General features: G+C 41.6%; 1 protein-coding gene across 15 annotated transcripts in view; it reads left to right on the top strand.

Moving 5' to 3' along the window:
* The window catches only part of ptprt (protein tyrosine phosphatase receptor type T), a 224,702-nt gene that overhangs the window by 165,691 nt on the left and 31,755 nt on the right, over nucleotides 1–27,256 (top strand). For 14 of the 15 annotated variants that reach the window (XM_058054365.1, XM_058054362.1, XM_058054361.1 and 11 more), the window contains 5 exons: nucleotides 473–553; nucleotides 2,953–2,988; nucleotides 8,988–9,080; nucleotides 10,642–10,751; nucleotides 12,938–13,025. In XM_058054365.1, the coding sequence (XP_057910348.1) occupies nucleotides 473–553; nucleotides 2,953–2,988; nucleotides 8,988–9,080; nucleotides 10,642–10,751; nucleotides 12,938–13,025 (408 nt within the window). The remainder of the gene's footprint in view (nucleotides 1–472; nucleotides 554–2,952; nucleotides 2,989–8,987; nucleotides 9,081–10,641; nucleotides 10,752–12,937; nucleotides 13,026–27,256) is intronic. The other variant, XM_058054358.1, reaches the window with a different exon arrangement.

The raw sequence follows: 27,256 nt of genomic DNA, 5'->3' as shown, positions 1-27,256 counted from the left end.
AGGCCGCACTTTGGCCACCCCTGATTGAAGTGCAAGAGAGGGTGAAAGTGTTAGGAGTGGTGTGTGTGTGTGTGATAGAGTAGTGGTGTACCTAATGAAGTGTCCAGCGGTTGTCAGAACAAAACAATCCCGTTTTTCATTCCCGCTAGTTGTTGTGTTTTTTTTTTTTTATATCGACTTTTCCAAAGCCCTAACATGCCTGCTCATCAAAGAGAGAGTGCGGCACGTTTAAGTGCTCAATCACATGACACTGCTTTTGTCGGAGAATTCGATACGGTAGCAGGGATGGCGCCATTAGCGTTTCTCTTGAATATGGACTATTGATCTTTTTTTTTGTGTGATGTTTCCATCGTAAGAGGTCACTCATGTCTCAATGTTCTTGTTTTTCTCTCCACTCCTTTTCGTTTTGTCACATCTTCTTCTATTATCTCCTGGCATTACTGTACTTCTCACCTCCTTTTCACCTCCTCAGCCTCCCCCTCCTCCTGCTCCTTCTCCATGCAGGGAAGCAAGACGCTGCAGAGCAAATCCCTGCTCAATTCCTACTACTCAGGTACACACACACACACACACACACACACTTTGGAACTATGTCAGTGGAAATATGACAATATTCTGTTTGTGGTACGGCAGCAGTACACACCACTCACTTCTGGTCATGTGATTGCAAGGTCATTGTTTAACCTTCCTCTTGTGTTAGCTTTCTGGTATCATCTCTTATGTTAACGGGTCGGTTTTGACCCATGTATTAAATCAGCTATAAAATACACTAAAAACAATAAGTTACCATCAAATTTGCTTCTCATGTCTTGGTTACCTTCTTAGGCTTCCTCATCCATGAAAATGTTGGTTTTAATACTTTTGGTGTGGGCATGTAGGACTTTTTTTTGTCACTATACCTTTCCATTTTAATTTCCAAAAATGGTCAAATGAACCTCAAAAGAATCATATTAATAAATTGAAGGTTCTTTTGTTACCTGGCTATTACTGAGGGATATAGAACCTATCTCTTAAATCAATTAGTTGTATTTATTTTCTCATTTTAGTATTAATCACTAAAGAAACATCTATGGTGTTGGGGTGAATTTTGACCCATATATATTAATGTCAAGAAAAGGTAGAAAAAGTGATTGTTTTCAGCAACAGAACTTTAGTATAAAGTGAAATGAAAAAGCAGAACAGGTCCAGATCTTGGTTCACTGTACTTCTTGCCATTCTTTCCTTGATCCAAATAGTAAATGTGAAATCAGCCAATCAAATGAGTGAATTCACCTCACATGTCTGGACATTGTTTTTCTGCTGGTATATTGGAAAAGTGGTCAAAATGAGAATCCCCTGAAGCTTACATGATGAGAAGAGGAGCTGGTTGTCATTGTGTTGGCTAATTGTACACTTATGATTTCAGTTGTGGCTCAAAATATTGCTTTATAGTCATATTATTATAACCGGGTCGAAACCGACCCTAACAATACAGTGGTCATAATTTCAACCAGACCATTTTAAAATGTAGTAAAAATATTTTTTTTTGGTTTTATTTTGTTGAAATAGAGTTTCCTGACAAAGTCAAAAAGCCTTGATGCAATAAACAAATGTTATGTGATTCTTTTTATGCATTAAAATGTAAAACGGGTCGGTGCCGACCCTAACACAAGAGGAGGGTTAATAAAAAAAACACTTTAAGGGCACCAGTGCCAAATTGTCCATAGGTATGAATGTGTGTGTGAATGGTTGCTTGTCTATATGTGCCCTGTGATTGGCTGGCCACCAGTCCAGGGTGTACCCCGCCTCTCGCCCAAAGACAGCTGGGATAGACTCCACCACCCCCGTGACCCTCGTGAGGAAAAGCAGTAGAAAATGAATGAATGAATGTTTGGCCAAGACGGCCGAAGTCAAGGAACCAAATGTCATTCATCATCACACTTTTGTTTTAGGCTAAGCCAGGCGTGTCCAAAGCACGGCACAGGAGCCATTTGTGGCCCATGGATGTTTTTTACATTCATTTGCACATTCTAAAAATATCATTTAACATGAAAATGACAATAATGTGGTCATATTATGAGGAAAAATAGGATCATTTTCGGGGCATGAAGTTGAAATATGACAGAAAGATGTTATTTGTTAAAGGCCATAATATTATAAGAATGAAACAAAACAATGAATGAATGAATTAGGTTGTGGAAAAAATTGTAAAAATATCACAATATTACAGTAATTAAGTCCTAGTTATGAGAAAATGTTCAAGAAGAAAGTATTGGTAAAATTGTTCAATTAAGAAAAACAGCTGAAATTCCATGAGAATAAAGTGAAAAATGAAGAGAAAGAGGTTTATTATAAACTCAAAATATTATGGTAATCATATGGTAATGTTTGATTCATCTTGAACACCCAACAACGATGGGGGAACTGCACTTTTTGGGGAATTTTCCTATAATTCTTATGTTAAACATGAACACATATTTCTTTTCTGTGCATTATAACAGGAGAAAACTAATTCATATGAGCTAGCTAACAATGCTGTTATTGGGATACGCCTATCTGGACTATGAAAAAACGCTGTCATGATTTGATATCCATACATTAACACGTACACTGATGATAACATGTAATAGTTGTAGTATCTTGCAGTATTTTGATGATTTAACATGCTAGCGAAATTTTAAAACGCTTATAAATGCACATTGATACAGATATTATGCTAGTTTCTTCAATAACAGCAGCATAGTTAGAGCTCCTTGGGATGGCTGTGTCTTCCAGCACAATACTAAAATTTGGACACCCATGGTTTAGGCTTTTTTTCTGTTTAGCATTTTGTTGCTGTCCCCAAAATAAATGTAAAACGAGGTCTATCGACCCATATGGTGTTCTTACGGTCTTCCACGCCATCCATACCTAATGAGTACGCCGCGGTGTGTCGTGTGTGTTAATGACGGCGATGTGTTCTTCAACATGCAGTGTCCAAAGAGCCCGTCCCCGCCACCACTTCCCTGGGTAAGACAAGCATGTCCTCACCTTCACTTGAAGACATTAACATTGACCGTGTGTCCTCAGCTAATGAGCTCTATGCTAATTAGCGCCATCGCTCATCTCTTCGTCTACATTTTACTGCTGCTACTGTCACCTCGCGTCACACCTTCGCCGCCCCGCTTCCTGACATCCATCCATTCATCAATTGCTTATTTCCTCATCCGCCCATCCATCATCCATCGCATGCGGACCGACAAACGTATATGGACATGGTCCTTAGTCAATCAATCAATCAATCAATCAGACGTCCTAGCTGTCCCAATACTTTTGTCCACATCATGGCAGATAAATTCCCACCAGAACACAAACCCCGCCCCCCTATCCATCCTCCATCTCCAGGACCAGATGCTGTTGTGTACATCCTGCTGAGTAGAACACTTATTTGTATCGACTGCATTGGCCCAGCATGATGTTTCCGGAATGTTCTTTCCACAAATCCGATTCCTCCTCCTTCCAATGTGGCACCTGCACTGAATCCAAAGAAACATCACCGTGATGTTCATCACGTTGTCTGATTCTTTCTGTGTAAATCATTTCATCTTCTTTGTTACCTTGGCATCACTTCAGCAAGTTAGCTAGTACAGAACCGCTTTCCATACATTATGGGATAAGGAGGACCCAGTTACATTTGAGTATGGAACTTGAGTATGGAACTTATAAGCTAATAAGCTAATACGTAAAAAAAAAAAAAAAATATATATATATATATATATATTTTTTTTTTTTTTTTTTTTTTTTTTTTAAGAAAAAACTACATGTACTAAATGTTTCCGGATATGGCCATGGCTGGAAGAAGTTTGACCATCCCAGACTTTAGGGGCATTCAAAGGGGCCCTATTGGTTGAGTTGTGGACTCCTATATAGCAGCTATCCATGATAACGTGCACAGAAAGCTTTCTAGATCTTCCAGATTCTGCACCTCTCTGCAGTGTTTTCATGGATTTCCTGCTTCCCAACCAAATGATCTATTAATCAATTCACTCCACCCCCCGTCCACTCTACTGTGATTGGTCACACTCCCAAGCGCTCCCGAGAACTTCCGGCTACGTAGGTCCGCGTTTACTTATTGCAGGCAATCTGCACCCATATAAGGAGGTCCGGACCATTGACATAGGTAGAACTCGGTGTTAGAACTCTGTAAACCCGAGCCATCCAAAATGCCTTTTAGGTCTCACTTCGAAATGCGCAAACCGCTTTTGGCGCTTTGGTTTCAAACGAGAATACAACATTCTAACGACATTTATTGGTCAGAAAAGTGGAAAAGGGATAATTCAATAAAATAAAATAAAATAAGGGCGGCACGGCGGTTGAGTGGTTAGCGTGCAGACCTCGCAGCTTGGAGACCAGGGTTCAATTCCGGCCATCTCTGTGCCGAATTTGCATGTTCTCCCCGTGCATGCGTGGGTTTTCTCCGGGTACTCCGGTTTTCTTCCCACATTCCAAAAACATGCTAGGTTAATTGGCGACTCCAAATTGTCCATAGGTATGAATGTGAGTGTGAATGGTTGTTTGTCTATATGTGCCCTGTGATTGGCTGGCCACCAGTCCAGGGTGTACCCCGCCTTTCGCCTGAAGACAGCTGGGATAGGCTCCAGCACCCCCGCGACTCTCGTGAGGAAAAATTGGTAGAAAATGAATGAATGTATATTTCTGCTTTTTGAAAGTATTGACCCGAGTTCAATTCCACCCTCGGTCATCTCTTTGTGGAGTTTGCATGTAATTCCCATTTTCTGTTTTCTCCGGGTACTCCGGTTTCCTCCCACATTCCAAAAACATGCTAGGTTAATTGGCGACTCCAAATTGTCCATAGGTATGAATGTGAGTGTGAATGGTTGTTTGTCTATATGTGCCCTGTGATTGGCTGGCCACCAGTCCAGGGTGTACCCCGCCTTTCGCCTGAAGACAGCTGGGATAGGTTCCAGCACCCCCCACGACCTTCATGAGGAAAAAGCGGTAAAAAATGAATGAATTTGATTTGGAAAGGCAGCAGCTGTATCATTACACCAGCAGATATTAACAGATATTAACTAACTATGTTCTGCTCACCTAGATATTACGCAACATTTTCAAATTTAAAGTAAAACAGCTGATTCCCAAAGTAAAAGATCAACATTCTGACACGTTTCAGGAAGTTGGCAACTCGAGTCGTTTGTCAAAAGCCCAATTGGAAAAATGAGAAGTTATTAAGAAAGACAGACGTGCAGATTGAGGGATGAAAGTCAAAGTTAATCCAGTACACTAAGCAGAGTGTGTGTGTGAGTGTGTGTGTGTGTGAGTGTGTGTGTTGTAGCAGCTGCGTAGCTTTGTGCACGGCTCAGGTGTTGCCTCAGCTTTGTTTGACACACAATCAGGCAAACACAAAGCAACACTCGGTCACCGCCCAAAGGAGCAAGGACGCATGGGGGGGTTGGGGGGGAGGGGGGTATGTTAATGCTGATGCCATGCAAATCCCGAGGATCAGGAGAAGACGGCCGCAGCCTCGCGCCTCTTATGTGCAAACACGTCTCGCTCTCTCACAATCAATTTTCCCCCCGACGCTGACGCACGCAGCAAGGCTGCACCGGCGTCCTCTTCCCGCTCGTCTCGGGCGGCCTTTTGTGTCACGGCAAGGACGGCCCGTCGACACTTTCTTCGGCGAGGCCGCGTAAAGTTACTCGTAGAAGTGCAAAGGAATAAAAGTAAAGAAAGTAAAGGCTGGTAAATAGAAAAACATGAAACACAATTAGTCTTCATCATCAAGCGTGGAACTTGCGCTCTCTGAATGGACTTTTTAGTGTTTTATCCCCTCATGGGCAATTATTCTCCCGTGGTCTCGCTCAGCATAGCATTAGCTGAATGCAGGGTGATTACAACTAATAGTAGCCATTTTGTGTGGCCATAATGTGTCAGCGCCGAGTAATTGAAGGTGAGTGCTGGGTTGGAAGAGAGTCATTTTTAACCTTTATGTGCTCCGAGTGGATGGAGCCGCATCTTGACTCTCTGCTTACACAGCTTATATGACATATTATATGGAATATATTATATTTGTAGCGCTCTCTTCTTGTAATGCTCTCTTCTTCTTTTCTTTCTTAGTCTTAGTCTGCGCTCTCTTACGATCGATGTTTTATTCTTTATCTCGGAGCTGCAGATACATTTGATAGCATAATAGTGGGAAGAACGACGTGCTGTAAAACGAGCTGCGAGACCCGTCTTTTCTCTTCTGTGTGGATACAGGCTGGTTTTAGACTGCCAGTACATCTATACTTTTGTAAAATAGTGCACCACAGAGGTAAATAGTGACAGGTTTAAGCAAAATAATGCACCACTAAGGTAAATAGTGATAAGTTTTGGCAAAGTAGTGTACCAATAAGGTAAATAGTGACCGGTTTTTGGCAAAATAGTGCACCACTAAGGTGTCAGATTTTAGCAAAATAGTGCACCAATAAGGTAAATAGTGATGCACCTCTAAGGTAAATACTGTCAGATTTTAGCAAAATAGTACACCAATAAGGTAAATAGTGACAGGTTTTGGCAAAATACTGCAACACTAAGGTAAACATTGATAGGTTTTGGCAAAATACTGCACCAATAAGGTAAATAGTGACAGGTTTTGGCCAAATACTACACCACTAAGGTAAATAGTGCCGGGTTTTGGCAAAATACTGCACCACTAAGGTAAACAGTGATAGGTTTTGGCAAAATAGTGCACCACTAAGGTAAATACTGTCAGACTTTAGCAAAATAGTGCACCAATAAGGCAAATAGTGATACGTTTTGGCAAAATAGTGCACCACTAAGGTAAATACTGTCAGATTTTAGCAAAATAGTGCACCAATAAGGCAAATAGTGATAAGTGTTGGCAGAATAGTGCACCACTAAGGTAAATACTGTCAGATATTAGCAAAATAGTGCACCAATAAGGTAAATAGTGACCGGTTTTGGCAAAATAGTACACCACTAAGGTAAACAGTGATAAGTTTTGGCAAAATACTGCCCCAATAAGGTAAATAGTGACAGGTTTTGGCTTAATACTACACCGCTAAGGTAAATAGTGATGGGTTTTGGCAAAATACTGTACCACTAAGGTAAATACTGTCAGGTTTTAGCAAATTAGTGCGCCAATAATGTAAATAGTGACAGGTTTTGGCAAAATAGTGCACCTCTAAGGTAAATACTCTCAGATTTTAGCAAAGTAGTGCACCACTAAGGTAAATAGATGGTAGATAGTAGATAGATACTTTATTCATCCCCGTGGGGAAATTCGCAAATACTGTCAGCTTTTGGCAAAATAGTGCACCACTGAGGTAAATTGTCATACGTTTTGGCAAAATACTGCACCACCAAGATAAATACTGTCAGGATTCAGCAAAATCGTGGACCGATAAGGTAAATGGTGACAGGTTTTCGCAAAATAGTGCACCAATAAGGTAAATAATTATATGTTTCAGCCAAATATTGTGAGGTTTTAGCCAAATAAGGCACTATTAAGGGCTGCACGGCGGTTGTGTGGTTAGCGTGCAGACCTCACAGCTTGGAGACCCGAGTTCAATCCCACCCTCGGCCATCTCTGTGTGGAGTTTGCATGTTCTCCCCGTGCATGCGTGGGTTTTCTCCGGGTACTCCGGTTTCCTCCCACATTCCAAAAACATGCTAGGTTAATTAGCAACTCCAAATTGTCCATAGGTATGAATGTGAGTGTGAATGGTTGTTTGTCTATATGTGCCCTGTGATTGGCTGGCCACCAGTCCAGGGTGTACCCTCGCCCGAAGACAGCTGGGATAGGCTCCAGCGCCCCCTGCGACCCTCGTGAGGAAAAGCGGTAGAAAATAAATGAATGAATGAAGGCACCACTAACGCAAACAGGGATAGGTTTTAGCAAAATAGTGCACCACCAAGGTAAATAATGACAGGTTTTAGCAAAATTCCATTCTGATCTATTTTTATTCCTTGTAACCTCCCTGTACTCTTTTGCATCTGACATTTGTCCCCCCCCCCCCCCCCCCTCCCAGTCATGAGCTCAGCTGTTAGTTCCCACATTTGAAACTTACACTTCACTGCCTTAATGTCTTAGGATTTATTTTCTTTCTTTACCAAAGAGAATTCCATGTGACCTCTAGCCAATCACAGCAGGCCACACAAGAGGTCACATGCTCTCTCACTTACGTATTGAAACATTGACCTCATTCCGGTCCTTTTATTAGGAACACCTTTTAGAAGGTGGCGGCAGGTGCACGCCGCATAAAAACATGGCATGATGTACGTGCACGTTGGTAGTGGGGGCGGAGTCAAGAGTCACCCGTTCAACTGTAAGCGAGTTTCAATAAACTGCGGAATGAGCGTAGTCGCTCTCTATTCACACACACACACACACACACACACACACACATGCAGTGTGTGTCAGTGTGGGGTCAGTAAATCCTCCCATTAGCACAGCGATGTCTTCATCATAGTCAGTGTTGTGAAGCTGCTGCTATGGCTCCATTTCATGGCTGGCTTGGTGCACATGTGACCTTGGCGAGTACACACACACACACACACACAGGGAAACCAAATAGCAGTGTGCACAGGCAGGAAGTTGCGTGTCGACATTTGCATTTAAACAAGTGTGTGTCCTTGACGTCAGCGGCTGAGTTGTGTGTCGTTTGCACACCTGTGTGTGTAGTTTGTGCACCGTGACACACCTTACCCTCAAACTAATGACACCCTCTTAAGGCCTGAAAGCAACTAAATGTGACCTAGAAATAAAAAAAAACGTCATCATAACGATGCCCCCATCGATTTGTAGCAAGGAGCAAAGTGGTTGTCACAGAAACTTACGTCAACGGCGTTGCGTTAGCACTCATGCTAGCGTACCAAGGAAGAAAAAGCTCATTGTTTTTCACCTCCACTCCATTAGTTCCTGTCTGAATGTACCAAATGCTTGTTGTTGTTGTTTTTGTTGTTGTTGTTGTCGTTGTCATGGTAACCCCGCCTCCGCTTTACAGACAGCAGCCAACCGTCCCTCGCCCAGCCCTCGCTGACGCTGCAGAGCTTCCCGTACGGCGGCCGTGAGTCCGTGGAGCTCGCCTACCAGAGCGGTACGTGCTGGCCGTTTATGTTCTAGTTCTTCCACACCAAACTCCTCCAAGCGTGCTGGTTGGATGTTGGCTGGGTAGCAGGTCACCACCCTCGGGCATCTCTGTGTGGAGTTTGCATGTTCCCCCCGTGCATGCGTGGGTTTTCTCCGGTTTTCCTCCCACATTCCAAAAACATGCTAGGTTAATTAGCGACGCCAAATTGTCCATAGGTATGAATGTGAGTGTGAATGGTTGTTTGTCTATATGTGCCCTGTGATTGGCTGGCCACCAGTCCAGGGTGTACCCCGCCTCTCGGCCGAAGACAGCTGGGATAGGCTCCAGCACGCCCGCAACCCTTGTGAGGATAAGCAATAGAAAATGAATGAATGAGTTCTCCTATTTTGTGTGGAAGTGGTAACTTTTTGGCTTCTTATTTTGTCTTTCCCCACCCTCGGCCATCTCTGTGTGGAGTTTGCGTACCCCGCCTCTCACCCAAAGACAGCTGGGATAGGCTCCAGAACCCCCTGTGACCCTCGTGAGGAAAAGCAGTAGAAAATGAATGAATGAATGAATAATTGTGGAATCCCACACATCACTGGCATGTTGATGGATTAACAGTGCAAACAAGATTAATTGTAATTAATCATACATAATTGATCACACAAACCGAGATGATTAATTGAGTAATAAGGCAAACAGGTGATTAATTCCAAATATTAACTTGCGATAATCACAAACTGAGATTAATTTATCAAGAAGAAGATTTGGAATAATTGCACATCAGTCATTTTGTCAGAAAGCCTTTTCATTATGAGTATCGGAAACGATGAAGAAATTCATGTGATGCCCCAGTCAAAAATACATGACATTTTTTATTTGAGATTAAAAATGAGATTAATCACACAAACCCATGTGATTACTGTGTTTGATCAATCATGGATCGGTGCACATGGCCTGCGTATTGATGGGGAATAACAAAGCAAACAGGTGATTAATTCCAAATAGTCACTTGCCATAATCAAAAAACTGACGCCCAAAGACAGCTGGGATAGGCTCCAGCACCCCCGCGACCCTCGTGAGGAAAAGCGGTAGAAAATGAATAAATGAATGATTCTACTGTAAATCACCAGTACCCCACTACCTTTAAAGTACATCAGTACATGACTATGATGTATTGTATTCTTTATGCCATGATTTGAATTACTGTACACTACTTTTACTGATTTACCAAACACATTAGGTCAATTTATCGCCGATACAAGCCTACGTTTTTAGCCAGTATTGGCTAGGAAATTAAATCAATGGTGTCGCACATCACTAGCGCTCACACTGCAGCAATGTTTACTTCCCTCAACACGGAAATGCGAGCAATGTCATCCATTTGCGTTTGCACTTTGAACATAACGTGAACCACCACATCAAAAAAATCGAATTTAACAAAAATCTGTATGCAGTGTGAACGTAGCGTCAGTAGCATGTGATTGTATTAACTGACTCTTGTTCAACCGCCATTAATTTACGAAGACCTGTGGTCCAGTACTTTTGTCCGTCTGCTGATCTTTGTCCTCCATCCGTCTTTCAGGTCAGTTCCAGGCGGGTCAGTTTCAACCAGCCATCCGAGTGGCAGACCTCCTCCAACACATCACTCAGATGAAATGTGGTCAGGGATACGGCTTCAAGGAGGAGTACGAGGTAAACACACACAGTAGATACATGAATACCAGGATAGGGAGGGGAGTGGCTCCTTAGTCCGTCAGGGCACGAGTGGCATAAGGAACATCATTTTGGTTTGGAGTTGACTTTTTATTCGTTTTTTCCCGACACGTCCATGTTGTTAGCGCTCCTCCCTCCAACACTAAGGTGAGCATCGTGAATATTCATGTCACTTTTCCCAGCCTGTGTCAGCGTACACACGCCCCAGGCACCGGGCCATATGCACCACCCATAATGCACCACTTCCGTAGCCACACTCCTCCTAACCGACGCGTGTGCGTGTCTGCAGGCCTTGGCGGATGGACAGATGGCGCCCTGGGAAAGCGCCAAGATATTTATTAATATACTTAAATGATGATATTTATAATATTTATTAGGGCGGCACGGCGGTCGAGTGGCTAGCGCGCAGACCTCACAGCAAGGAGACCAGAGTTCAATCCCACCGTTGGCTATCTCTGTGTGGAGTTTGCATGTTCTCCCTGTGCATGCGTGGGTTTTCTCCGGGTACTCCGGTTTCCTCCCACATTCCAAAAACATGCTAGGTTAATTAGCGACTCCAAATTGTCCATAGGTATGAATGTGAGTGTGAATGGTTGTTTGTCTATATGTGCCCTGTGATTGCCTGGCCACCAGTCCAGGGTGTACCCCGCCTCTCGCCCCAAGACAGCTGGGATAGGCTCCAGCACGCCCACAACCCTTGTGAGGATAAGCAATAGAAAATGATTGAATGAATGAGTTCTCCTCCTATTTTGTGTGGAAGTGGTAACTTTTTGGCTTCTTATTTTGTCTTTCCCCATGCACCCTCGGCCATCTCTGTGTGGAGTTTGCATGTTCTCCCCATGCATGCGTGGGTTTTCTCCGGGTACTCCGGTTTTCCTCCCACATTCCCAAAACATGCTAGGTTAATTGGCCACTCCAAATTGTCCATAGGTATGAATGTGAGTGCGAATGGTTGTTTGACTATATGTGCCCTGTGATTGGCTGGCCACCAGTCCGGGGTGTAAGACAGCTGGGATAAGCTCCAGCACCCTCCGCGACCCTCGTGAGGAAAAGCGGTAGAAAATGAATGAATGAATAATATTTATTAGACGACTTGCTTCAGCAGAAGAACTGGGATTGAACTTCACTTCATCTTTTTTGCTACACGCTTCTTCTCTGCGGAAGCAAAGCAAACCTTTGAGAGATGATAACTTACAGTTTTTTGTATTTATTAATCCACGCCAGGGGTGTGGCCAAGGTGCCATTTGCAGCCTGGGGCTGTTTTTTTATTGGCCGGTGGCACATTCTGATATCATTTAACAAGAAAACTTAAAAAAAAGGCAAAAATTTAAAATCAGCAGTAATTTTACAAGAATAAACTAAAAATATTCAAAGAAAAATATCGTAATTTAACTCGTTCAATACTAAAGACGTATTTATTTGTTTTTATAATCCTGAATGTGGGCTGCACGGCGGTCGAGGGGTTAGCGCGCAGCCCTCACAGCTAGGAGACTAGAGTTCAATCCCACCCTTGACCATCTCTGTGTGGAGTTTGCATGTTCTCCCCGTGCATGCGTGGGTTTTCTCCGGGTACTCCGGTTTCCTCCCACATTCCAAAAACATGCTAGGTTAATTGGCGACTCCAAATTGTCCATAGGTATGAATGTGAGTGTGAATGGTTGTTTGTCTATATGTGCCCTGTGATTGGCTGGCCACCAGTCCAGGGTGTACCCCGCCTCTCACCTGAAGACAATTCACCCCCCGCGACCCTCGTGAGGAAAAGCGGTAGAAAATGAATGAATGAATCCTGAATGTGTTACTTTACGGAATATCAAGTAGAAAAGTTACATCCTTGAATTTTTCATGATGTGGCTTTCGCTGGGAAAATGTTTAGTCACCCCTGCTGAATGCTACGTCTCTTTTTTTTGTGACTATGTGTCTTTACACTAGCCTTATTAAAAAAAAATAAAATCCAAATACATTTACTAAATAATAGTGGACCTATTATGTTTTTCCACTTTTCTGACCTGTAAATGTTACAATGTTGTATTATCGTGTTAAAGGATGCCAAAGTTTCAGATAACAAGGTTTGCACATTTGGAAATGAAGTTGTCACTACCGTGACATCACAGTGAGCCTGTGGGAAGTCACCGGCCACACTCCTCCTAACCGAAGCGTGTCTGCAGGCCTTGGCGGAGGGACAGACGGCGCCCTGGGAAAGCGCCAAGAAGGATGAGAACCGCAACAAGAATCGCTACGGCAACATCATCGCTTGTGAGTACTGCAATTACTCGTGCTCTTTCTGCCTGTTCGCCGTCCTTTATTAGCATCATGTGATTACCATCTTTTTCTTTGGTTTGGTTTTGCTATGGATGACCATAGCCATGGATGACCATGGATGAGTCCACAAGATTTTGGGTATTTTGTCAAGTTTAGGCCAGTCCATTTGTTGATGCTTTGTTCCATAATTTGTTTTTAATGGCACCTTTTCCCAAAATAGCCATCATCACATTTAAAATGCCTTCCTGTTTTGGAGTCATAGCGCCACCTGTATGTGCTTAGCTGCACTGATAACTTCCAGATGCCTTCTCATTTCCATACATTCCTTCATTCATTTTCTACCGCTTTTCCTCAAGAGGGTCGCGGGCGTGCTGGAGCCTATCCCAGCTGTCTTCGGGCGAGAGCCGGGGTACACCCTGGACTGGTGGCCAGCCAATCACAGGGCACATATAGACAAACAACCATTCACACTCACATTCATACCTATGGACAATTTGGAGTCGCTAATTAACCTAGCATGTTTTTGGAATGTGGGAGGAAACCGGAGTACCCGGAGAAAACCCACGCATGCACGGGGAGAACATGCAAACTCCACACAGAGATGGCCGAAGGTGGAATTGAACCCTGGTCTCCTGCGCGCTAACCACTAGACCGCCGTGCCGCCCCCTGGCGTAGATTAATAAATACAAAAAACTGTAAGTTTCATCTCTCAAAGGTTTGCTTTGCTTCCGCGGCGTGTAGCAAAAAAGGTGAAGTGAAGTTCAATCCCAGCGCTTCTGCTGAAGCAAGTCGTCTAATAAAGACAACGCACGCCGCCATCTCCCTCAGGGCTTTTTACAACATTTTCTTAAGGAAATGAGCCTTTGTACAATGGCGGCCGGCAAGATGGACACTTTCCATTACCAGGCACTGGTAATTAAAGCATTTGTCCTAATAGGAAATTTATCATAATTCCTGTTGGCCATCAAGGCCGTGACAGCCTATTTCACTTCTGCACACTTTTATTTCAAAGCCTTCACGCTGGTGTCGCGTCTACGCCTCGACACGGAGACCTTTAATTGGACGTGCACACCCACATGCACGCCCACATGCACGTCACGGCGGCCTGGTCTGGTGGAAGCTCACAGCGTGCACGACAATGCAACAGAATGACGTTTAGTGCATTTTACACAGAAATAATGCTTGCTTCAAACTGTGTTAATGCTTCCACACGCTGCACTCATTTATCCCAACTTGCCTGTTACATTAAAGCACTTGGAATATTAAAACAAGGCATGTACTGGTAAGCCTCTGTGTCTTTTTACCAAAATTTGGTAACAGACAAATAAGTGGCTCCCTGTGTGTTGCGTGGGCTTGCATGCTCTGAGCAAGAAAGTGAAGGTTACTGCCCTCACAGGGTCAATAACCTAGTGTGACCTATGACCTATGATTTTTGCTTGGCCAGTAAATTAGACAATATTATTTCATATCTGTACAGTAGAGTTAGTATTTTCTTACTGGCCAATTTTTCAAATACAGAAGAGAGACCATTTTTATCATTATTTCTTTCTGGAGATTTTAAAGCTATTTTTGCGAGTGAGTGAGTGAGTGTGAATGGTTGTTTGTCTATATGTGCCCTGTGATTGGCTGGCGACCAGTCCAGGGTGTACCCCGCCTCTCGCTTGAAGACAGTTGGGATCGGCTCTAGCACCCCCGTAACCCTAGTGAGGATAAGCGGTAGAAAATGAATGAATGAATGTCTTATTTTCTCTTATTATATCTACTATATTGGGTAATAGGAGTGCAAAGGTGACTATAGGGGTGTTATTTCATGTCTAGAGTGCTCTAATACATAAATAGATACTTTATTAATAGGGTGTAACGATTTGTTTTAATAACGCCTCACCGTTCTTGGTTTTTGATACGATTCAAGGACGACATTGGTTCATTTAGAACAATATGATCCAAAATGATTCAGTATTTTTAAGTTGATTCAGTGACTTTTTAGCCCAAAATTCAACCAGTTTGACTGTGAAATAAATACTTGGATACTGGGCAGTCCAGGTGAGGTTTCCTAGATTTCCATTCTTTTTTGGAGTACAAATAAATCAATAAAAAGTATAAAATCATGATTATTTGCCATTAATTATTAATTCACACTTTATTTCAATAAAGTAGAACCAACAGGTTGAATTAACAATGACCTATGATTTTTGCTTGGCCAGTAAATTAGACAATATTATTTCATATCTGTACAGTAGGACCTGAGAAAAGAGTCAGTATTTTCTTACTGGCCAATTTTTAAATACAGAAGAGAGATCATTTTTATCATTATTTCATTCTGGAGATTTTAAAGCTATTTTTGCGAGTGAGTGTGAATGGTTGTTTGTCTATATGTGCCCTGTGATTGGCTGGCGACCAGTCCAGGGTGTACCCCACCTCTCGCCCGAAGACAGCTGGGATAGGCTCCAGCACCCCCAGCTGGGATAGGCTCCAGCACCCCCGCGACCCTTGTGAGGAAAAAGCGGTAGAAAATGAATGAATGAATGAATGAACTCGTTCAATACTAAAGACGTATTTATTTGTTTTTATAATCCTGAATGTGTTACTTTACGGAATATCAAGTGGAAAAGTTACATCCTGGGAAAATGTTTAGTCACCCCTGTTGAATGCTACGTCAACACTCTTTTTTGTGACTATGTCTCTTTACAGTAGCCTTATTAAAAAGAAAAAGAAAATCCTAATACATTTACTCAATAATAGTGGACCTATTATGCTGTTTCCACTTTTCTGACCTGTAAATGTTACAATGTTGTAATATCGTGTTAGAGGATGCCAAATGTGACATCACAGTGAGCCTGTGGGAAGTCACCGGCCCGGGTAGAAGCACTGTTTTGTCCAAGATTTCACTATGTCAGCAACAGAGCAATGGCTCCCAGTTTTTTTTTAGGTTTGAGAGGAAGCTAACCTAAACTTACCTAAAGAGGCAAGCATCAAGCTGGTCTGGGCTATTCGTAGCTGGACTGTCCTGTTGCTGAAGTTGGATGCCTTTCCAATGTTACTTGGTCATGTTGAAGAGTCAGAAGTGCAAGCTTCTAACTTCATTTTGTATAAGTAAGTGGTTGTGTAGCATTATAGAGTGTGCATACAGGGAGCGTCTTACTTGCATGCATTTAAATTACAAGGTTACCCATGTCTGGAATTGCTAATAGCCCTTTTCATTACAATGAGTGGATCTACCTAAGTTATTTTATAGATGGGTAGTCCCGCCCAAAAATGTGTAAAGACCACATTTCAACTACTGATGTTGTGTAAAGATTGTCTTAAGGTAGTAAACGCGGACCTACGTCACCACTGATTTTATACACGGGAAGTCAGGGGTCTCCAACCAGTAGACCAGTAGCTCATGAGCTACCTAACCACAAATAGCTCTCTAAAGGGTTCATTCATTTATGATCAACTACTATACCAACAAAATTAGAAAGTGGGGTTCAGCAGTACTCGGGAGCGCTCAGGAGTGTGATCACAGCGGAGTGGGTGCCCTCGGAGGTAGTGGAATGAATTAAAACGGACCGTTTTGGAAATCCAAGGAAATACGGCTGGAATAGGTGCAGATTCTGCAGAAAGAGGTGCAAAATCTGGAAGATCTAGAAGGCTTTCTGCGCAGTTTATCATGTATAGCTGCTCTATAGGAGTCCACAATTTAATACAACGGTATAAACAGTGCTTATAACTAGTATGGACTTGAACATTTCAAGTCTATGATTTCTGACTTGACCCGACCCATCTTGTCTTAACTTGAAATTTAACTTGGACTTGAGATGATAGACTTGAGTTGGCAAAACACTGACTTTCTCGATGTTAAGTACAGTAAGAAGAATATTTGACATCAAAGAAGAGAAGAAACAATTTGAAAAAGTAAAATACTGGACAAAGGCATAAGTCATAATGGCTTGTTTGACGCTACTTAGTAAGTGTCAATATAGTGATATATATAGCACATCATGACTGGTTCAAGACTCTTCATCCTTGTATTTAGCAAACATCAACTGCTTGTATTGTTTCTTGAATTGGCTCATCGTTGTGCATTGTTTGATTTCCTTACTCAATCCATTCCATAGTTTGATTCCACATACTGAAATGCTATGGCTTTTTAACGTAGTCCTAGCATATAAGTGTTTCAAATGTACTTCTTCCCTGAGATCATATTTCTCCTCTTGGATGACATTTTTAGATAATTGGTTGTTTTTAGCCTTATGCATTATTTTAGCTGTTTGAAGATGAACTATATCTGCAAGTTGAAGTATTTGTGATTTTAGAAATAAGGAGTTAGTATGTTCTCTGTAGGCGGCATTATGAATTATCCTTACTGACCTTTTTTGCAGTACATTTAGCGAGTGAAGATTGCTTTTATAGTTATTAGCCCATATTTCCACACAATAAGTAAGATATGGTAGACCAATAAAAAGTGTGGAGTGATTTCTGATTGAGAACAAATTTTGCTTTGTTCAATACTGAAATATTTCTGGCCACCTTATGTTGTATATTTGTAATATGAGGTTTCCAGCTCATATTTTCATCTATTGTGATCCCCAGAAATGTATTTTCCTTCACCCTTTCAATGTCCACACCGTCTATTTGTGTTTGCTGGTGCGTGTCCTTTCTGCTGTGACCAAACAGCATGATTTTAGTTTTACTTACTGACACACTGATAACTGACACAATGTTCAAAAATGTATTTTTTGCAATAATTTTTTAGGGGAAAAATGGAATTGAAATTGAATCCAATGAAAACTGGGATGTACAAAAGCCAAGATACCACTAGTATTGTTTTTAAGTATTTTTCTGGTCAACTAGTAACCGGTGAATGACAACGTCTTTGAATGCGTCTTCCCAATGCTTTATATTTGTATTTTACTTCATTTAGCTATTTTAATGCTTGAAAATGCTCACAACGGTGGGGATGAAGAATTCAATGGCTTCAATGATGTAGAATGAGATTGGGAGTTTGGTGAACTTACTTAGCAGTCATATAGCAAATGTCAATGTGCTGGCTTGTCGTCTTTGAATGCGTCTTCTCAATGCTTTATATTAGTATTTTACTTCATTTAGCCATGTTAATGCTTGAAAATGCTTCTTTGAGAGAATAATGTCAACATTCGCGAGGCCGGCTGTAGGCTCACGACGGTGGGGATGAAGAATTCAATGGCTTCAATGATGTAGAATGAGATTGGGAGTTTGGTGAACTTACTTAGCAGTCATTTTGCAAATGTCAATTTGCTGGCTTGTTGTATTTTGCTTGTATTTTTCCTATTACCGTGTCAAGGACAAAAAAACAGGTCAACAGCCCCCCACAACAGGACACAATGAAGAGGTCGGCAGATAATAGCGCTAACGAGGTGCAGTGTGGTTTGTTAATGACAGAGCTGATTGCATTCATCTTCCTCCTCTCCAGCACTTTGGGGTGACAGCAGGTGGCGAGTTCTTATGTTCTTTTGAAAGAATTGCTGGCGTGGAAGGACATAAAAAACATCCAGGGAAGATGAAGAGATGATGAGCAGAACAATTAGCGAGTCTTAATTACAAAGTTCGAGATTGTGTCTGGTGATTATGTCTCAAATATAAGAGGGTGGCAGTGTGATATTGGCTGATGAGCATGAAAAATATGACATCAAGACACTGCTGTCTACTGTAGTCACTGGGCACTTCATTAAAGGGGGGCTATTATGCTCATTTTCCAGTACTGAGGTGTGGACTCGTATAGAGCAGCTACACACAATAACCAGCAAAAAAGCTTTGTAGATCTTCCAGAATCTGCACCTATTCCAGCTTTGTTTCTTGGATTTTGTGCTTCCCGCGAAAACGGGATCCGTTTCCAGACACCCCCACTCCACTGCATTTAATCATACACCCAAGTGCTCAGGAGGACTTCCGGATAGCTGCCGAACCCAACTTTATTGGAGTTGATAAATGCGATTTATTAGATCACATACAGCCATATGTGTTGGATCCCGAATCTGATCCGGAAGCAGAGACTGAGCAGTGGACTCCTATAGAGCAGATACACACAATAACCAGCAAAAAAGCTTTGTAGATCTTCCAGAATCTGCACCTATTCCAGCTTTATTTCTTGGATTTTGTGCTTCCCGCAAAAACGGAATCCGTTTCCAGGCACGCCCACTCAACTGTATTTAGTCACACTCCCAAGTGCTCTGGAGGACTTCCGGATAGTTGCCGAACCCAACTTTATTGGAGTTGATGAATGTGATTTCTTAGATCACATACAGCCATATGTGTTGGATCCCGAATCTGATCCGGAAGGAGAGACTGGACAGTTGACTCCTATAGAGCAGATACACACAATAACCAGCAAAAAAGCTTTGTAGATCTTCCAGAATCTGAACCTATTCCAGCTTTATTTCTTGGATTTTGTGCTTCCCGTGAAAACGGGATCCATTTCCAGGCACACAGTCACACTGTGTGTCTTTAGTCACACTCCCAAGTGCTCAGGAGGACTTCCGGATAGCTGCCGAACCCAACTTTATTGGAGTTTATAAATGCGATTTATTAGATCACATACAGCCATATGTGTTGGATCCCGAATCTGATCCGGAAGCAGAGACTCGAAAGTCTGAAATTTCTCTAGAAAAAAAGTTACTTCAAGACGTCTCATTAGCATTTTAGCATTAAGTTTTCTACAACAACATATTTGGATGTTGTTGTGGGGTCTTTTGTGACTGCTGATATGAGTCATCACTGCGCTCTTGGGGTCATTTGAGTCCTGGGAATGTTCATCATTGTTCCATCACTTTGTCATTTGTGGATAATGGCTCTCACTGTGGTTCGCTAGAATCCCAAAGCTTAAGAAATGGCTTTATAACCTTTCCAGACTGATATATTTCAGAGAGCCAATCATTTTTTCACACAGGGCCATGTAGATTTTTTTAGCCATTAATAATCCAGCCATCAATTTTATATTTTGCTTAACCTCACCAGGGTCACAGGGATATGCTGGAGCCTTTCCCAGCTGACTTTAGGCAAGAGGTGGGGTTCCACGCTGGACTGGTCGTCGCTAAGATTAATTCCAAAGTGCACTTTGTGTTCAGTTGTGTTGTCAATGACTAATATTTCAATTTATTTGATAATCTGACAAATGTGCTAATGAGAACTCAGGAAGGGGGCAAATACCTTTTCACACCAGGGTGTAAATCTGTGGTAATAATGTTGAATTATGATTTTGGTGACACTTTTGAGAGGTATTTTACGATATTCAACAGTATGCTTATTATTGTTGCAGCCAAGACACATTTACTTCTGCTTGGCACTTTCAGAAAAGACCTTCGGAAATTTTTGGTACATCACAGTGTTATACTATGTGTGTGTGTGTGTGTGTGTGTGTCTGTCAGGAAACATTCCAAGTTGTTTGACACATCAGCTGGAGGGAGCGCCGGACTTAATAGGCTATTACACACTTTAATACCCTCCATCTTGCTCACACACATATACACACACACACACACAAACACACATTTATTTGTGCATAATGTCAGAAAATATACACAAGTGTCTATTTAAAAAAAAGTGCACACACCCACAGATAGTCAAGCCTGTTGAACACAACACACACATGTGTCGTCCATTGCACAAACAAGCACAGAGAGACACACAAACAAACACACAACCGCCCAGTCCATTAAGCTCTCTAACGCCTTGAGCCAGCCTGACTCTGCGGCGAGTTAACTGATTAGCGAGATCCGTGACGGATGCAGTCGTGCTACGCGGCGCCTGAAGTGTGCGAGCGGGGTGTGTGTGTTTAGTGGCTTGTAGATTTGTGCAGAGAGGATTGAAGGAGGCAAAAGTTGTTGTTCAGCACTTTCAAGGAGCTGCTGCAAATTTGTTTGCCTTTTCCATTAAAGTTGACTTCATCACTTTAAGCTGCTCCGCACGTTAACTCCTCCTTTGCTTCCCGTGAGGATTCTCGTGTGACGTTTAACTGCTACCACGGTCCTTATTTCCATGCCATGTTGGGAAGATGAATGTTTTTGGCTTGATATTCTTCTTCTGGAATGACATTTGTCATCACAACCAGGGTCGTCATTGTGTGGGGAAGGTTATGGTACGGTAGTTGGATAAATGTCACAATGTGACAGGCAGACATTCTGTATGCATTCAATGCATTCAATTCACTCTATAACGTTTTTTTTTACAAATATTTTTGTAGTAAAAGTATTAAAAATAAGTACAAATAAGTATAAAATGGCAAAATGAAGTAAAATACAATAAAATACAAATATAGGGCATTCAGGAGATGCATTCAAGGACTTGACTTGGTCGGTAATATTTCACTGATGAGACATTAGCCACCATACTGTACTGTACTGTAAAAAAGTAACAACAAGGAACACTCCCATATACATCTCATATGTCTTATTTACGGGCTGCACGGTGGATGAGTGGTTAGCGCGCATGCCACACAGCTTGGAGACCTTAGTCCAATTCCACCCTCGGCCATCTCTGTGTGGAGTTTGCATGTTCTCCCCGTGCATGAGTGGGTTTTCTCCGGGTACTCCGGTTTCCTCCCACATTCCAAAAACATGCTAGGTTAATTGGCGACTCCAAATTGTCCATAGGTATGAATGTGAGTGTGAATGGTTGTTTGTCTATATGTGCCCTGTGATTGGCTGGCGACCAGTCCCGGGTGTACCACGCCTCCCGCCCAAAGACAGCTGGGATAGGCTCCAGCACCCTCGTAACCCTAGTGAGGATAAGCGGTAGAAAATGAATGAATGAATGTCTTATTTTCTCTTATTATATCTACTATATATCTACTATATATATACTATATTTCATGTCTAGAGTGTTCTAATACATAAATAGATACTTTATTGATGGGGTGTAACGATTTAGAGTCAAAAATATGACTTTTGATAGAGTCAAAATATGATGGAAATAAAATCATGGTATTCATTCATTCATTTTCTACCGCTTATCCTCACAAGGGTCGCAGGGGTGCTGGAGCCTATCCCAGCTGTCTTCAGGCGAGAGGTGGGGTTCACCCTGGACTGGTGGCCAGCCAATCACAGGGCACATATAGACAAACAACCATTCACACTCACATTCATACCTATGGACAATTTGGAGTGGCCAATTAACCTGGCATGTTTTCGGAATGTGGGAGGAAACCAGAGTACCCTCTGCACAGAGATGGTTGAGGGTGGGATTTTCATCTTACATGGGGCAAGTTCTGGCAAGTAGTTCTCACCTTAAGGATCCCCCATGGGCAAGTCATTTTTGTTTTTAATGTAGAGCCCTGATGTTGTTGAATTGAACCAATTTCTATTATTGATTATTATTTATTTTCTGGGGGGGATTTCTTTGTTTTGTGTTTGACCTTTTGAAACGAATACATAGCAAAAGGTGTCATGTTATTTACCTTATGTGCTTGACAGCATGTCATTTGTGTGTCTACATGGACACACATTTGCAATTTCTTACCTGTTGTCTGCATCTTTTGCGTGAGGAGTGACAGCATTCATTAAATGGCACGTCTTGATTTTGACGTTTTGGATGAGTTTGGAGTCTTTAGTGCTGTGAGATGCGCATGTTTGGATTACTGTGGATATTCTTATTATTGTTATAATGATGGGTTGAATAGAAGTAAACGAAATATTTTGCAAGGCTTCTTTGTGTTTGTGTACTGCTAAATGTCATGATTAGCATGTGCCTTCAAGAAGGACCTGAAGCAGCAGGAGCTGCCACGTTAGCTATGATGCCGTCAGGATGTTTCTGTGTCTCAAAAAATTCCAGCTCCCTTCTTCTTTATGGCTGGAATATGAACACAGGTCAGTTTGGTTCACTTGAGAAGTTTTCCTCAACAAAACTTGTCCAGCGGCTCTCAGGGAATGGCGAGTGGAGAGAAAGTAAAAGCTTAGAGGGGAGCGGGTCACGAGGTCTTGAGGAGAGGAAGACTCAGCAGAGAAGTGTAGCTCATTAATGAGTAATGGACTCGTGACCTTTCACCCTGGGACTACGCTCTTTGGGATTTTGCTGCAGAGAACAACATGAGCACACAACTGTTCTACCCATTCACATCCACGCTGGAGATTGAATAGAACAGAACTTTATTGTCGCTCTTACAGGAACAGTGAAAATCCGAATGATATAGACCAGGGGTCTCAAACTCAATTTACCTGGGGGCCACTGGAGCTAGGGTCTGGGCAAGGCTGGGCCGCATCAGGTTTTCCAACAAAAAAAAAAAAAAACGCATTTATTAAAAACAGAAAAATATACAAACTTTTTCTGTGCTTTGGTTCCGATTTTCTACAATAAAAGCTCTGATAAAACATTCCACTGTTCTCAAATATCTTATTTTTTATTTTTCTGCACAAAATAAGATGAAAAATAAATAAACAAATCAAGAATAAAGAAAATCAATCAATCAGTAATAAATAAATATAATAATAATAATAAAACGGCAAATAATAAAAACTTAAGAAATCACATATAGTTGGTGGGTAGACAAATTATTTTTTTCAGATTAAAATGAACAAAGCATTATTAGAGCCCTGTAGACATGACAAAACACGACTATTGTCACATTTATACTCTTTTTATTTACAACATATTGCACAACTGCTGGGTCTTGAGACACATGCTAACTCGCAAACTAGAGAGCTAGCGACCTAAACGGTAGCCTCCAAGTTATTTCCTTTTAACTTAAATAGCCAAAAACTTACCACTTCCACACGGATAGGGAGGATAACTATTAACAGTTATTTAACCTTTAACATGAACATTAATCAAACGTAATAATTTTTTCTAGGTACATGATACCATACAGCATCCATATCAAACTTGTGCGGGCCGCACTAACATTAAACTTTCATATCAAGGCGGGGGCCTCAAACTAGTGTCCTGGGGCGCGGGCCGCGTGTTTGAGACCCTTGATATAGACAGACTTGGTGGTCATTCTGGTTGCAGCTTCGTCTTAGAGCCTACCTGAAATCCCTAGGGATGGAGATGTTGTGTTTTCTAGTCAGTGGTCCACAAACAAAAAGATAGACTATGGTCCAATCGTTACCCCACATTGATGATTCAGATTTGCGAGCAATGCGCTTTGACACTGTTGCCATACTCAACTGCTATTGATGCAGCATCGGGATCTACTTTGACATGATCACGAGAGGACAGGTGATCAAAACAACAACCTTTGGATTTTGGAGACGACCACTTGAGCCATGCTGCCCCCGGATGTGGATGTCGCTTTGATTTGGTTACCACTACACTGGAAGCATAATAGAGGCTTTTTCGGAATGGAATATTTTCACAGCTTTTACGATAAAAACATCTGGGTGGACTTTCACTCTGTTGTCGTCACTCACTCAAAGGCAAAAATGCCCCTCGCGTTTAGGTGAAGATTTGCATATTTAGCGCTAAGCCTCAGCTGTGGAGCTTAAACGTGTCAAGACGCCATCACCGACTTTGCTGTAGCATAATTGAGCCTTCAGTCCTGCGTCTCAGTCCAGATCTCTGGAGGCGCCGTAAGAGGTTCCAGTCATTAGTAAGCAATCCACTGCTGAGGGCATTCAAACATGGGAGTCAGATATAGTCATAGTAGTCAACAATTTCACTGGCAAGAAAACTAGAAATCAATACAGCCAGAAGAGGATAATGATGTTGGGAATGGAACATTTTCCACTCCACTTTTAGACAAAGTGCAGCAAATGGGCTTATCTACCACAGAGACAGAACACACTCAGAAGATCTTTCACGTGGAAAAAAATACTCTGTTGTATTTGTATATCTGCACACACACACACACACACACACACACACACTGTTTGTAGATATGCCACTTTTTGAATCTATGGTAATGGTAATGGTAATGGTAATGGTAATGGTAATGGTTTTATTTCATTTGAACATGCATCAGATTACAATTGAGTGCATCCCATAATCAGTTCACAGTTCCACATGTCCAAAAGGAGTAGGAAGAAGCAAAGCTTATTAAATCCTACCCCTCCATATGGTACTTTTACAATCAGTAACTGTTACATTTGTTCACTTCCTGCTTTCCATAATACAGGTTTTTTTTTCTTATTTTTTTACGAGGTGATATGACCATACAATGACATTATGTGTACCATAGTAACAAAGTAAGTTTTTTTTTAATTAGTAGAGCCTTCTAGACATAATATAACACCCCTATGGTCACCTTTCCACACCTATTACCAAATATAGGAGACAAAATAAGGGAAAATAAGTCATTTAAGCCATAAGACCCGTGTTCATGTGGCAGGAGTAGGTCTGGTGCTTGTGTGTCTCACTTGACATTACAGTAACATTACTGACACCAAGTGACTTTTAGCTATTTTTTATCAATTAGGCCAAAGAGTACAGAAAAATACATGGAATTTGAAGCGGGAAAGCGACGAGGGATTACTGTAGTTTTTTGTAAAAGTAATTAATAACCAGTTTAAGTAACTTTTAAGTTGCTTTTTTGAAAAACCTTCACATAGTATGTAAGATTGTATTTTTCATGAGCTAGCGACATCAAGTAGTGGCACGTCGTGTCGAAAATGGGCCCCCGTTTGTTCACTTCCTGCTTTCCATAATACAGTTTAAGGTTTTTTTTTTTTTTTTTTATTTAATAATGCACCTCGTACCGAAGTACAAAGTGATATGAGCATCCAATGACATAATGGGTACCATAGTAAGTGTCAATATAGTGACATATATAGCACATCATGACTGGTTCAAGACTCTTCATCCTTGTATTTAGCAAACATCAACTGCTTGTATTGTTTCTTGAATTGGCTCATCGTTGTGCATTGTTTGAGGTCCTTACTCAATCCATTGCATAGTTATATGGATATATCTGAGGAGTGATTAGCTATCCAACTTCTACATCCTACCAACAAAAACGGTTTACAAGTTTACGCCCATCGTACCACCTCTCTGGTAAAAGTCCTTGAAAAAAAAGCTTTGGAGATTGATTGAACTTTGCCTTTGTTGGCAACAATTGGTAATTCTGAACTGTCCATGAGACTCCTACACTGCAAAAATGCCCTGTCAATTTTAAGGCTAAATATTCTAGATGTAAGCATGCTTGTGCTTAAAACAAGCAAATTTGGCTGCCAGTGCAGTAAGTGAATTTCACTTGCTAAGATGTCTTAAAACAAGTCACTCTGTCCGACTGTCAGTATAGCACATACAATCTTGAAATAAGATCACAAAGACTCATTTCAAGCAATCTAGTTAAGCTTGGTTAATGCAAAAGAAGCTTATTATCACTCAAAACTAGGGTATTTTTTAGCATCAAATGACTTAAAACAAGATTTATTAAATTCTTGTTTTTAGGTTGCTAAATAAGACCACATGCTTAAAATAAGGAAACAAGACAATGCTCTCAGGAAAAAAAAACATGCTTTTATTGACAAGGACCAAGGTAAAGATTGTCTTCAGAGGGGTCACGCTCGTGAATACTGTCCTTCAGTACCTCATTCTGGATGACGGCTAACAAAGTGGCACCACATTTGGGGTAGGTGAGGTGGAAGGTGTAATAACACCCCATGAGGATCAGAGGAGCCTCATGAATCATTTCCTTAGGTAAGGTGGTCAGGAGAAGGTTAGTAGATCCTACCAGGAAGACCGGACTGGTGATGGGCCGTCTCTGGAGAAACATATTGGGGTCCTCAGATGGCTGAGAGCAACAAAGTAGAGACAAAAGGTAGAACAAGATTAAACTTCACGCATATCAACTTCATTTTCAGTTTGATACTGATACTGATGCAAACTCACCTCAAGAACATGGAACAGTGCCTCACATGCTGGTCCAAGCTTTTTGGGTGGGGGCATTGGAGAAGGGAACATTGAAGGAAGTGCCTTGAACAAAGCAATGGCATGTCCTGCTGAAAAACCATATGGACACATCAACTGCATTGTCTTTCTTGCTGTTAGGCAATTTGACTGTGACATTAAGTATTATGCAATTGTGTAACTGAAAAGTCAACATAAAAGGCAAAAAAGGTAGTGTAATCATGGAAAAACTGTATCAGTGAGCGACAGCGTATGTTTGTTTATGTGTTTAGTGTGTATATCCCCGAAACAATATGCATTTTTAGTAAAATAAGAGTAAAATAAAAGCTTTTGCTGTTATTGGACAAGCAAACTTAAAGTTTGGCTGGATAGTGTGGCAACAGCAGTCGGGGTGAATCTACAATATTCTCGACACTGTCGCTGCAGGG

Source organism: Doryrhamphus excisus, chromosome 18 (genome assembly GCF_030265055.1).
Source record: "Doryrhamphus excisus isolate RoL2022-K1 chromosome 18, RoL_Dexc_1.0, whole genome shotgun sequence".
NCBI classification, from domain to species: domain Eukaryota; kingdom Metazoa; phylum Chordata; class Actinopteri; order Syngnathiformes; family Syngnathidae; genus Doryrhamphus; species Doryrhamphus excisus.
Note: the sequence above shows the minus strand (reverse complement) of the source record. Positions and strands in the feature narration are given on the sequence as shown.